The 14980-nt window shown below is 43.7% G+C and overlaps 1 protein-coding gene across 2 annotated transcripts in view; it reads left to right on the top strand.

Moving 5' to 3' along the window:
- The window catches only part of LOC126203122 (UDP-glucosyltransferase 2-like), a 79913-nt gene that overhangs the window by 19066 nt on the left and 45867 nt on the right, over positions 1-14980 (top strand). For both annotated transcript variants that reach the window (XM_049937369.1, XM_049937370.1), the window contains exon 2: positions 7003-7237. In XM_049937369.1, the coding sequence (XP_049793326.1) occupies positions 7003-7237 (235 nt within the window). The remainder of the gene's footprint in view (positions 1-7002; positions 7238-14980) is intronic.

The raw sequence follows: 14980 nt of genomic DNA, 5'->3' as shown, positions 1-14980 counted from the left end.
TGTAGCGCCTAGAACCGCTCGGCCACCACGGCCGGCACAGGTCGAAATAGCGACTGTGAATAAACATATTTAATAACAGTGCAGATGGAAAATATTGTCAACTCTAAGAAAAGTTTTTCGCTTTCCCGCTAAAATATTATCTTTCAGGTACGTTCTACGTTATGAACAACTTGGTAGACAATGGCAAGGAGAGGTCGGTTACAGAGTGGGGCACCAACAGCTGTGGAGGAAAGCTGGCCAGCAGCAGAAGCGATTAGGGAACAAGTCGACAAAGCAAACAGAAGACCTACTTAACTTGTATTACTCCAAGCAAAGGAAGGCGCGGCAGCAGTAAATAGAATTCAGCTCTGAACATCGACAAGCATGAGGCTCTTTGATCTAAAGCACGCACGACGCTGTCGGAGCCGCGACTAGGTGGCAGAAAGATTACGGAAAGGCAAACCTACGTTTCTAGCATTTGTAGACTTGGAGAAAGCTTTTGACAATGTTGACTGGAATACTCTGTTTCAAATTCTAAAGGTGGCAGGGGTAAAATACAGGGAGCGAAAGGCTATTTACAATTTGTACAGAAACCAGATGGCAGTTATAAGAGTCGAGGGGCATGAGAGGGAAGCAGCGGTTGGGAATGGAGTGAGACAGGGTTGTAGCCTCTCCCCGATGTTATTCAATCTGTATATTGAGCGAGCAGTAAAGGAAACAAAAGAAAAAGTCGGAGTAGGTATTAAAATCCATAGAGAAGATATAAAAACTTTGAGGTTCGCCGATGACATTGTAATTCTATCAGAGACAGCAAAGAACTTGGAAGATCAGTTGAACGGAATGGACAGTGTCTTGAAAGGAGGATATAAGATGGTTCAAATGGCTCTGAGCACTATGGGACTTAACTGCTGTGGTCATCAGTACCCTAGAACTAAGAACTAATTAAACCTAACTAACCTACGGACATCACAGACATCCATGCCCGAGGCAGGATTCGAACCTGCGACCATAGCGGTCGCACGTTTCCAGACTGTAGCGCCTAGAACCGCTCGGCCACTTTGGCCGGCGATATAAGATAAACATCAACAAAAGCAAAACGAGGATAATGGAATGTAGTCGAATTAAGTCGGGTGGTGCTGAGGGAATTAGATTGGGAAATGAGACACTTAAAGTAGTAAAGGAGTTTTGCTATTTGGGGAGCAAAGTAACTGATGATGGTCGAAGTAGACAAGATATAAAATGTAGGCTGGCAATGGCGAGGAAAGCGTTTATGAAGAAGAGAAATTTGTTAACATCGAGTATAGATTTAAGTGTCAGGAAGTCGTTTCTGAAAGTATTTGTATGGAGTGTAGCCATGTATGGAAGTGAGACATGGACGATAAATAGTTTAGACAAGAAGAGAATAGAAGCTTTCGAAATGTGGTGCTACAGAAGAATGCTGAAGATTAGATGGGTAGATCGCATAACTAATGAGGAGGTATTGAATAGAATTGGGGAGAAGAGGAGTTTGTGGCACAACTTGACAAAAAGAAGGGACCGATTAGTAGGACATGTTCTGAGGCATCAAGGAATCACAAATTTCGCATTGGAGGGAAGCGTGGAGGGTAAAAATCGTAGAGGGAGACCAAGAGATGAATGCACTGCGCAGATTCAGAAGGATGTAGGTTGCAGTAAGTATTGGGAGATGAAGATGCTTGCACAGGGTAGGGTAGCATGGAGAGGTGCATCAAACCAGTCTCAGGACTGAAGACCACAACAACACCATATCACAGTGGCAGGGGCCGCTCGTGTTCGGAGTCCTGGGGATGTGGCTCAGCAGGCGCGCGCATTGGGTCCACCGACTCCGCACGACAGCTATCGGCATCTGACTGAAACTTGCAACTCCTTTGCCAACTTTGACGCCCTCCGGTGGTGGCAACAGGTGATACCACATTCTACACACTGAAGGTCTATACACAACACATTATCACCATTATGGGAAAAATCGTTATTTTACTGCAGTCTTTTTTTTTAACATACAATTTAGGAGAATTTGTTCAATACCGCCGTCCTTTTATTCATTTCACCATCACAATGGACATCTAAATATCCGTGCAAAATTTTCATAATGTTTTGCAGTGCCAAAAGGAAAATAACATCTTAATCCCATTCGCCAATATGTCGTCGTCTGTGTATACACCACCTTTAGAGCTTTGAAGAATCATAATCGGCGATTTAGATATATCGTCATCAACTGCATAAAACCCATGCTGTTATAATATTGCACGCTGTAGACCGAGGTGACAGAAGTTATGGGATAGCGATACGATATGCACGTACACAAATGGCGGTAGTATGGCGTGCACAAGGTGTAAAAAGTCCGTGCAGTTGGCGGACTGTCATTTGTACTCAGGTGGTTCACGTGAAGAGCTTTCTGACGTGATTATGATGCCACGACGGGAATTAACAGAGTTTGAGTGCAGAATGGTAGTTGGGACTAGACGCATGGGACATTTTATTTCGCAAGTCTTTAGGGAATTCGTGTCAAGGGTGTGCCGTGTGTAGCACATTTCAAGCATCACCTCTCACCACGGACAACACAGAGGCCGACAGTCTTCACTTGACAACCGAGAGCAGCAGCGTACAGTTGTCAGCGCTAACAAGGCAGCAACACTGTGTGAAATAACCGCAGAAATCAATGCGGGACGTACAACGAACGTTTTCATTAGGAGAGTGTGGCGAAATTTGGCGTTAATAGGCTACGGCAGTAGACGACTGACGTGAGCGTCTTTCTAATAGCACGACACCAACTGCTGTGCGTCTCCTGGGCTCATGACGATACCGATTGGAGCCTAGACGACCGGAAAGCCCTGGCCTTGTGAGACAAGTCCCCATTTCAGTTGGTAAGAACTGATGGTAGGGTTTGAGTGTCGCACAGACCCCACTAAGCCATGGATCCAGGTTGTCAACAAGGCTCCCGGAACTAACATCCAATACATGTTCGGACTCACATGCGGTTCCTCTCCGTAGAAATTTCTTGGCTCAACCTAGTCTAGGTGTTGAACCGCACGTATCTCATTACACGCCCTAAATTAGACACTTGTGACGCTTTGGTTAAATTGTCTGGCTGATGGCAAGATTACGAAATACAAAGTAAATATAATATATATAACATATAATAACAGTAATAATAATATCGGGAACTAAATTAACGACCCATAAATGACGTAGGCCACACAGTTGCGATTTGGTTAGAATAATGTTTATTCAGAAAGCAAACTAATAGCGGAAGTGATAGTATTTAGAGTTGCTGTTACACTCGAGCGCATATCCATTTGACACAGTTCGATCATTCACAATCTCATCTCGAAATACAAGTCTAATATTCCACCTCGTTGTTGTTGTTGTTGTTGTTGTTGTCTTCAGTCCTGAGACTGGTTTGATGCAGCTCTCCATGCTACGCTATCCTGTGCAAGCTTCTTCATATCCCAGTACTTGCTGCAACCTACATCGTTCTGAATCTGCTTAGTGTATTCATGTCTTGGTCTCCCTCTACAATTTTTACCCTCCACGCTGCCCTCCAATGCTAAATTGGTGATCCCTTGATGCCTCAGAACATGTCCTACCAACCGGTTCCTTCCTCTTGTCAAGTTGTGCCACAAACTCCTCTTCTCCCCAATTCTATTCAATACCTCCTCATTAGTTATGTGATCTACCCATCTAATCTTCAGCATTCTTCTGTAGTAGCACATTTCGAAAGCTTCTATTCTCTTCTTGTCCAAACTATTTATCGCCCATGTTTCACTTCCATACATGGCTACACTCCATACAAATACTTTCAGAAACGACTTCCTGACACTTAAATCTATACTCGATGTTAACAAATTTCTGTTCTTCAGAAACGCTTTCCTTGCCATTGCCAGTCTACATTTTATATCCTCTCTACTTCGACCATCATCAGTTATTTTGCTCCCCAAATAGTAACTTATTCAATCATTAGGTAATAGAATACTTGTTGTAAAGTTTAGTGCATAATAGTTACCTTTGTTCTTTGTTTATTTATCAGAAAGCACATTGGTGCAAGACCCACCTCGTTATCTTCGCCAAAAGTTAGAGTTCACACCAGGCGCGCCGCTGCTCACCGCTCACACTTAAGTACCGCGATGTCACACAACGTGAAATTTTCTAAGTCGTCTCATTTCCTAGCTACCTAAACACCGACCGTCCGCTTTCGCGTCTCCGCCAGCACTGTCTGTCTTTGGTGTCTCCAGACGAACTGTCCACTTTGGTGTCACCAGCCGAACTGTCCCTTTGGTGTCTCGACCAGAACTGTCCCTCTCTGCCCGTCTCCGGCCGCGTTTTCTGCGCGAGCCGAACCTCCTCGCTCAACTGACTAGGGCAGTTCCCTTTCCTGAAGCCGTCCATCTGATTGGTTACACCTTATTCTACATTATTTTAAGTTTTAACATATTTAAATAATCAAAGCTTGACCACTGCCACGTTCTAAATAAGGTAAGAATAATATCCATTGTTAAATTCTTTTACATAAAACCAATACAATTTCCTTCTTTGCTTTGAAGGCCACGGCCAGTAGCCTTGCACCAATGTGCTTCCTGATAAATAAATAAAGAACAAAAGTAACTGTTCTTAAACTTTACAACAAATATTCTATTACCTAATGATTCAATAAGGTGTCATGCTGCCATCGTTCAAAGTGTTTTGTCTGGAGCAAATGATGATCTGATGCTTAACTGTAAATACTGATAATTTAAAGTTACTTTATCTTTTAACAATAAACAAATAAAGTTACAGAGTTGATATTTACAACGTTTGTCATTTTAATGATGTGCTTCTATATCAAACGTAGATTATTAAGATCGAACAAAGCGTTCAAATTTTAGCATTCAGGTCTTTGTTACAAAACTTGTTAATTTCACTTTAACAGTAAATCCTAAACTATTATACATATGATCAATATTCAAGTTTCATTGGAACCACCATGAGAATTAATGGAGGATGGGAGATTAAAATTACTGTGGCTTGATTCCCTGCAGTACTACAGAATTAAATAGTTTTCATAAATGTTTCCCTTTATGGCCGATCTTAGGCCCGCCATATTTAACACTGCTACGGCTCCTTGGCCACAAAAGCCTTCTACAGGGTTTCCCTATGACGTAGGTTCTCGTTTGTTTCACTCGCACACTACAATGCTTATGCCTCAGTAGACAATAGACACCTGTGAGGTGTCTGTGAATCTGCGCCCTTTGTGGCACCCAGTCCTGAATGACAGGGTTTGTTTCACAGTTCCTGTAGGCTGATTGTTTCGGCCATATACTTAAATGAGAGCGTAAAGTTCGTTAAGTCACAGCACTATGCATGCTGGTGGTGGTTGCGCAATGTTGTGGACTGTGTTTAATGGACTGGACTGGGTCATTCACTGGAAATGGTTATTTTCGACTGCTTGGAGACTATTTGCAGCCACTCATGCACTATATATTCCCAACCCCCCCCCTCCCCCCCCCCATGAACCATAGACCTTGCCGTTGGTGGGGAGGCTTGCGTGCCTCAGCGATACAGATAGCCGTACCGTAGGTGCAACCACAACGGAGGGGTATCTGTTGAGAGGCCAGACAAACGTATGGTTCCTGAAGAGGGGCAGCAGCCTTTTCAGTAGTTGCAGGGGCAACAGTCTGGATGATTGACTGATCTGGCCTTGTAACACTAACAAAAGCATACGAGGATAATGGAATGTAATCGAATTAAGTCGGGTGAATCTGAGGGAATTAGATTAGTAAATGAGACATATAAAGTAGTAAAGGAGTTTTGCTATTTGGGGAGCAAAATAACTGATGATGGTCGAAGTAGAGAGTATATAAAATGTAGATTGGCAATGGCAAGGAAAGCGTTTCTGAAGAACAGAAATTTGTTAACATCGGATATAGATTTAAATGTCAGGAAGTCGTTTCTGAAAGTATTTCTATGGAGTGTAGCCATGTATGGAAGTGAAACATGGACGATAAATGGTTTAGACAAGAAGAGAATAGAAAATGGTTCAAATGGCTCTGAGCACTATGGGACTTAACTTCTGAGCTCATCAGTCCCCTAGGACTTAGAACTACTTAAACCTAACTAACCTAGGGACATCACACACATCCATGCCCGAGGCAGGATTCGAACATGCGACCGCAGCGGTCGCGCCTAGAACCGCTCGGCCACTCCGGCCGGCAGAGAATAGAAGCTTTCGAAATGTTGTGGTACAGAAGAATGCTGAAGATTAGATGGGTAGATCACACAACTAATGAGGAGGTATTGAATAGGATTGGGGAGAAGAGGAGTTTGTGGCACAACTGGCATCAGGGGATCACCAATTTGGTACTGGAGGGCAGCGTGGAGGGTAAAAATCGTAGAGGGGGACCAAGAGATGAATACACTAAGCAGATTCAGAAGGAGGTAGGCTGCAGTAGGTACTGGGAGATGAAGAAGCTTGCACAGGATAGAGTAGCATGGAGAGCTGCATCAAACCAGTCTCAGGACTGAAGACCACAACAACAACAACATATTCCCAAACAATGATGGAATTTTTATGGATGACAACGCACCATGTATCTGGGCCACAGTTGTTCACGATTGATTTGAAACACATTGTCGACAATTTGGGCGAATGATTTGACCACCCAGATCGTCCAACATGAATCCCATCGAACACTTACGAGGCCCAATCGAGAGGTCAGTTCACGCACAAATTCCTGCAGTGGCAACACTTTCGGAATTGTGGAAAGGCAGCACAGCTCAATAGTTCTGCAGTGGATCTCCAAAGACTTGCTGAGTCCATGCCATGTCGAGCTGCAAGTACTACACCAGGCAAAACGAAGTCCGACATTATATTAGGAGGTATCCCATGACTTTTGTAACCTCAGTGTAATGTCCATTAATGTGTGTCCAGACAAGTATGTGTTTGGGGTACATTGTGGAGCAGGCACTTGAGGGCTGTTTGGAGAGTACAGGTGCAGAAGTGGATGCCACATGCTGATCTTGTCGTTACAGGGTGTGGCTCTGTTGGTCTCGGCCACTCTGGCGTGCTGCTTTGTGCTGCCATCGAATGGCGCCAACATCCTGGCCATATTTCCCATGGGTGGCAAAAGCCACTGGATCGTGTTTCGAGAGATGCTGGTGGAGCTGGGCAGGAGGGGCCACCACCTCACCGTGGTCACCCCCTTCAAGGAGGAACACAAGAACTGGGAGCTTCTCAAAATGGCCGACCCTGTTCTTGATTTTGGAGGTACGTGAATTTCCTTCCTCTTCTGATCCGTAATCTAGAGAGTAATTGGCAACAGCTCACCACTAAACCCGTTTTCTAGCTGGCGGCCCTGCATCACTTGTCTGCTGATGTGTAATACGTGAGACCCACCACTCCCATACTTTTCCTTCGTAATGCTATCTAGAGCTCGTAAACAACACAGACCTGCAAAGTCGCCAGAAGACTTTTGTACTGACGAGTAATGACGATTAGCATAGGCGATTAGTGGAAGGCAGGGCTTCACCTTGGGCAGTAACCGCTGTAAACCGAAAAGTATGCCACATAATTTCGTACAAGAGAGCCGGTTAGCGAAGTGTGGTAACGGAGATTCCACTCGAGTCAAGAGTGTAACCGTCAAGAGATCCGCAGCCATGTCACTGTACTGCATAGCTCAGCGGTTCCCAACATGGGTATGATTGCCCCCAGAGGGGTAAAACGACATTTTCTGAGGGGTAAAAACAAACGGTTCGATAGTGCTTCGGGAAACAAACTAAATATTTTTAAAAGGCTATGAGTATTATCGTTATTTTATAAGACTGTAACACTGATTATACACTGAAGCGCCAAAGAAATTGGTATAGGCATGCGAAATCAAATACAGAGATATGTAAACAGGCAGAATACGGCGCTGCGGTCGGCAACGCATATATAAGACATTAAGTGTCTGGCGCAGTTGTTAGATCGGTTACTGCTGCTACAGTGGCAGGTTATCAAGATTTAAGTGACTTTGAACGTGGTGTTATAGCCACTGCGCGAGCGATGGGACGCAGCATCTCCGAGGTAGCCACAGAGTGCGGATTTCCCTGTACGACCATTTCACTAGTGTACCGTGAATATCAGGAATCCGCTGAAACATCAAATTTCCGACATCGCTGCGGCCTGAAAAAGATCCTGCAAGAACGGTAGCAACGACGAATGAAAAGAACTGTTCAACGTGACATAATTGCAACCCTTCCGCAAAGTGTTGCAGATTTCAATGCTGGGCCACCAACAAGTATCAGTGTGCGAACCATTCAACGAAACATCATCGATATGGGGTTTCCGAGCCGAAGGTCCACCCGTATACCCTCAGTGACTGCACGACACAAAGCTTTAAGCCTGGCTTGAGTCCCTCAAAACCGACATTGGACTATTCGTGGCTGGAAGCTTGTTACCTGGTCGGACGAGTCTCGTTTCAAATTGTGTCGAGTGGACGGACGTGTATGGGTATGGAGACAACCTCATGAATCCATGGACCCTTCATGTCAGCAGGGCACTCCTCAAGCTGGATCAAGCTCGGTACTGGCGCAACAAGGTTTTTAATTAATAGTAGTTCGTCGAAAATTTGGAAGAAACGTTTTCAAAGTATGGCATTAATGAAATAACCAACGGTCGTTAGTTCCTTACCGGAACAAGAGTAATTAAACTGAAACTGAACTTTATACTCGTAAGCAATCTTACGTAAGAATAGTTATTGGCGTTATGACGTAGGAACAGCACCTGACGCACACTTTCAAGAAGTTAAGAGCACTCATCACAGTAGTCAGATAATAATCAAATAGCAAACACATAGCCGCGCGGGATTAACCGTGCGGTCTGGGGCGCTGCAGTCATGGACTGTGGGGCTGGTCCCGGCGGAGGTTCGAGTCCTCCCTCGGGCATGAGTGTGTGTGTTTGTCCTTAGGATAATTTAGGTTAAGTAGTGTGTAAGGTTAGGGACTGATGACCTTAGCAGTTAAGTCCCATAAGATTTCACACACATTTGTACATTTCTGAGCAAACACATACAACATATCATATTAATTTTCAGAGATCAATTAAAGTAAGAGTGTTCACCGGATGTGGACAGAAACTTTTTGTTACGTTACTCGCCGTAATACTCAGTGTCGTAATTGCAGCAAGCAGAAAGGTTGTTTGAATTTAGCAGCTACTTCGACATTTCTTTGTAATAAAAGTTACAAATTATGCCAAAAGCTGTAAATTAGAACTGCGCTTTGACAATGAAATTCAGTATCAAAATTGCGTAAAGTTTCACTACCAATTTTTTATTATGAAAGTTGCTCTATTTGAAGCAAATGAATTAATACTGGCTTTTGCATCTTCTATCTCTGACATCGTTCATACTACAGCGAAAGACTTAATTATCAGGTAATTGTCCAAAGTTGTAAAAATTGTTGTTGTTGTTGTGGTCTTCAGTCCTGAGACTGGTTTGATGCAGCTCTCCATGCTACTCTATCCTGTGCAAGCTTCTTCATCTACCATTACTTACTGCAACCTACACATCCTTCTGAATCTGCTTAGTGTATACATCTCTTGGTCTCCCTCTACGATTTTTACCCTCCACACTGCCCTCCAATACTAAATTTGTGATCCCCTGATGCCTCAGAACATGTCCTACGAACCGATCCCTTCTTCCAGTCAAGTTGTGCCACAAACTCCTCTTCTCCGCAATTCTATTCCATACCTCCTCATTAGTTATGTGATCTCCCCATCTAATCTTCAGCATTCTTCTGTAGCACCACATTTCGAAAGCTTCCATTCTCTTCTTTTCTAAACCACCTACCGTCCATGTTTCCCTTCCACACATGGCTACACTCCATACAAATACTTTCAGAAACGACTTCCTGACACTTAAATCTATAGTCGATGTTAACAAATTTCGCTTCTTCAGAAACTCTTTCCTTGCCATTGTCAGTCTACATTTTATATCCTCTCTACTTCGACCATCATCAGTTATTTTGCTCCCCAAATAGCAAAACTCCTTTACTGCTTTAAGCGTCTCATTTCCTAATCTAATTCCCTCAGCATCACCCGACTGAATTCGACTACATTCCATTATCCTCGTTTTTCTTTTGTTGATGTTCATCTTATATCCTCCTTTCAAGACACTGTCCATTCCGTTCAACTGCTCTTCCAAGTCCTTTGCTGTCTCTGACAGAATTACAATGTCATCGGCGAACCTCAAAGTTTTTATTTCTTCTCCATGGATTTTAATGCCTACTCCGAACTTTTCTTTTGTTTCCTTTACTGGTTGCTCAATATACAGATTGAATAGCATCGGGGAGAGGCTACAACCCTGTCTCACTCCCTTCCCAACCACTGCTTCCCTTTCGTGTCCCTCGACTCTTATAACTGCCATCTGGTTTCTGTACAAATGGTAAATAGCCTTTCGCTCCCTGTATTTTACCCCTGCCACCTTCAGAATTTGAAAGAGAGTATTCCAGTCAACATTGTCAAAAGCTTTCTCTAAGTCTACAAATGCTAGAAACGTACGTTTGCCTTTCCTTAATCTTTCTTCTAAGATAAGTCGTAAGGTCAGTATTGCCTCACGTGTTCCAACATTTCTACGGAATCCAAATTGATCTTCCCCGAGGTCGGCTTCTACCAGTTTTTCAATTCGTCTGTAAAGAGTTCGCATTAGTATTTTGCAGCTGTGACTTATTAAACTGATAGTTCGGTAATTTTCGCATCTGTCAACACCTGCTTTCTTTGGAATTGGAATTATTATATCCTTCTTGAAGTCTTGTTTTGATAATGTAATAAATTAATGTTCACTTCAATTTCAGTTTATTTTCTGATTATCTCGGTTCATACAAAGGGACAGGAGGGATACTACTTGGATAATGACTAGGAAAATTATTTACGTGACATGCACGAAAACAATGTTATTTAAGCAATAAAATTCCAACTATGCTAGGCAGCCTATTACAATTCTAGTTATATAAAAAGTGTGAACCCTACTTCTCTTCATGATGCCGTTGGTTTACCGAGTGACTTCATTTAACGGTAAATAGGGCACAGGTCGATCTTCTGGCCATACCATAGACAATAACAAGGGCCCTCAGTACTCTTGATGTTATGTGAATTACTGTTGCTGCATTTGTACTGTAACCAATAAATTCATAGCTTGTCCAAATTAAACATCCGCCAAAACAACCAACTCAGTTTTTACTGCTCCGAACCTCGGAAACAGACTTTTTGTCTCCGCACTTTGCATAGTCACACCGTGGAATACACGAAACCAACGACACCAATCGTCTCCTTGCGACTCCTAACTGCTACATTTTTGGCGCGCTCGCACGCCCATCGATAATGCTTTTACAATTTATTACACTGTTTGACAATAGCTTTTTCCCTGACTAGGCCAGCGTGTCTACTTATAAAATGTTAACATTCCACGCGTATTCTCTTTTTTAAATAACAAATAGAATTTATAACTTGACAACATACTTACAAGAATAATATTCAGCACAAGTAATAAAGCAATCTTCGCAAAACACGTAGAAAATGTATGATCATGCATAGAGTTGTGGTGTTACAAGCCTACTTAATAGCGGGTATGCCCACCTTCGACATGGATAACAGCGGCGACACGTCGTGTCATGGGAGGAATGAGAACTTCGTAGATCGCTGGAGGTAGTTGTGACGACATCTGCACACACAAGCCACCCAATCACCGTAAATTCCGGGGGGGAGAGGGGGGAGGGGGGGCGTGATGAGCTCTGACGTCACTTTGAATCACATCCCAGATGTGTTCGATCGGGTTCAGATCTGGCAGTGAGTTTTGGGGGGGGGGGGGGATGTAACCGTCCCCTCACTTATCGACGTTAATGACAGTGAAAAATTAAACCGCGTGTACCTAATGGAAATTTGGGTAAAGCAATCGTCACCGAAGTTAATCCGTCGGTAAAGAGGCAGGAAGGGTTACATCTAAATCAAAGGAAAAATGCAAATGAAATTGCTGGAAATTAATTTTGAAAAAGGGTAAAGTTAATAAAGAAAGTAAATGTGCGGTCGTTACGTTAACAATTAACTAGCGTTCATTAGATATTTGAGATTTGGGGAAAATTACGGTCGCCAGTCCTATGGACAACTACTATAATAACTGAAAAAGAAAGGTTAATGCACATACAATTAGCACTAAAAGCGTGGCAACTGAAGGTTGACATGTGTTGTGTGAAAACTGGATGTTTGTCAGAAGTAATAAATTTCGCTACACTCTGACTTAATTTCGCAAAAGAATTAATAAAACCGAAAAATTGAAAGTTAACTTAGTGACTGAAATTAATAGTGAACTTTTCTTCTGAAGCACTACGAAATAAAATAAAATAAGGTTAGTCTTGGGCTACCTCAACAATCATTTCAAATGCTACTTGAATCTACGCAATTTATAAATAAGAGATTTGACTTTGAACTTGAATTAAATGATTCTGAACAATTAACAATAGTAAAATTTAGTATGTACCAAGCTGAGCTGCAGTCACAGATAAGCTAAAATATGGTAACAAAACTCGCACTCTTAATTTGTGCTTGTGTAATCTAAATATTGTGGCCAGCTATGAATACCTTAACTGAACTTTGAAATTAAAGGAGTGAAATCGAATGATATTACTTTAATGCTGGCGTTTGAATTTCAACGACACTCGGGTTCATTCCGGAAAAGGAAGGGACCCTGCTTAGTAATGCAATTGGGACAATGAGCAACAAAGGTTCATGCTATGTTGGTGTAATTTTGTGAGGCAAATGGAACAATTTTAAAAGCTGTCTTCCATGTTGGTTGATTGAAGGTTTGAAGCCGTCGATCGAGGAGATGGCGACAGTCACTCATTGTCGGCCGACGCTGTTGCAGAAGCTGGATGTTGGCGCGCCTTCTTCTCGACACGGTCACCAGGCGAAACGGGCTCTTGATGTGCGCCAGCTAATGCTTCCCGTCCGCGACACCGTGTCGGAAACTATCATAGCAAGTCGAGCGCAATTACATGCTGCCAAACCCCGAAAGGGCGGCAACTCGCGGGAGTGTCACACAACACACCTGCTCCACCGCACTACTCCAGCCAGACTCTCTCTGCCCGCGCTCCACGCTGCAGAGTTCACTACCAAACATCCTAAACAGTTTGGTCCTCCACACGACTTATCGATGTAATCATTCGATAGCATAGTTTTCCCTAGGCCAGACCCAGCGTAAAAATACAAATAATATTTACAATTCAAACCAATTATACATCGACATATATATATATATATATATATATATATATATATATATATATATATATAGTAAAACAATTACAATATATAAAGACACAGAAATGTCATATCTTCAGGTAACAAAATAAGGAAAAAATTTATAGTACAATAGATGTAAATAGGAGGATATGCTTTTCTGGCGTTGTAGGGGGAGGCAGCATCTGAATTGCAGCTCACTCGTTTTCCCTCGAACCACTCCATCACACTGCTGGATTTGTGACATGGCGCATTATCTTGCTGAAAAATGCCGCTGCCATCGGGAAACACGATCGTCCTGAAGGAGTGTATGTGGTCTGCAGCCAGTCGACGATGGTCCTTGGCTGCCTTGCATGAGCTGCACTGGACCCGTGGATGCCCACGTGAATGCTAACCAGAGTATAATGGAGCCGCCGCCAGCTTTGTCCCACAGTACAAATGTCAAGCAGGTGTCTCCCTGGAAGAAGGCCGATTCGCGCCCATCCGTCGGCGTGATGAGGAAGGTGTCATGGTTCATCAGACCGTGCAACGCTCTGCCACTGAGCCGACGTCCAGTGCCGATGATCACCTGTCCATTTCAGTCGTAGTTGCCGATATCGTGGTGTTGACATTGGTTCATGCATGGGTCATCGGCTGCGGAAACCCATCGTCAGGAGTGTTCGGTGCGCTGTGTGTTCAGACACACTTGTACTCTGAGCAGCATTACTGTCTGATATTAGCTCCGCCACAGTTCGCTGCCTGTCCTGTTTTACCAGTCTGCCCAGCCTACGACGTCCGACATCTGTAAAGAGTGGTCGTCCAATACCACGACGTCTAGGCACGGTTTCACCGTGATTTGGGCAACTTGAAGCCGCTCACCACGGCACTCCTCGAACACCCGACAAGTGGTGCAGTTTCCGAAACTCTCGTGCCGAGCCTTCGGGCCAATGGCTCGCCTTCCTGGTTCCACACACTGACAGCACGCTCACCGATACTACATGCACCGCGCGTGTGTCTCACTAGCAGTCATTCCTCGCCAGGTGACGCTGCTGTCGCCTGGACTGTTCTATGTTGGTAGTTGGTCGGTGGTCGTAATGTTCTGGCCGATAGTGTACTTACTCCTTACGGGAAATGACGCTACAAAAGGAACTATGCAACCAAGGCACACGACCGCAACCGGCCTATTGTTGGTAGGCAAGACAAAGCATGTTTTCTCGGATGTGCCCCAAGGAATTCCTTGCTGCTCATATTGTACGTTAATGACTTAACCAAAAATACTAACTGTCTTAGTCAGGGGCCAATCATTATGAGATGGATAGATGGTGCGATGGTGCACGCACCCGACTCGTGAGTAAGGTTAAAATTGCCACCCTACCATGTAGGTTAGATTTTCTGCGTTTTCCGCAGACAAACTCATGCAGATTTCGGTTCCTGTGAACGTCTGTGTTTCCTGCGCGTGGCACGTTCTCCCCTACTATTGCAGCCACTTCATTTGTTATATTTATAAGTCTACCTCTGAATTTCTACCGTTTATTTCATAGTAGGGCCCTCATAAGACGGAGGATAATTGAAGAAATTCGGCCGCGCGGGATTAGCCGAGCGGTAGTCATGGACCGTGCGGCTGGTCTCGGCGGAGGTTCGAGTCCTCCCTCGGACATGGGTGTGTGTGTGTTCGTCCTTAGGATAATTTAGGTTAAGTAGTGTGTAAGCTTAGGGACTGATGACCTTATCAGTTAAGTCCCATAAGATTTCACACACATTTGA

Source organism: Schistocerca nitens, chromosome 9 (assembly GCF_023898315.1).
Source record: "Schistocerca nitens isolate TAMUIC-IGC-003100 chromosome 9, iqSchNite1.1, whole genome shotgun sequence".
NCBI classification, from domain to species: Eukaryota; Metazoa; Arthropoda; class Insecta; order Orthoptera; family Acrididae; genus Schistocerca; species Schistocerca nitens.
This window is presented reverse-complemented; position numbering and strand designations above follow the sequence as displayed.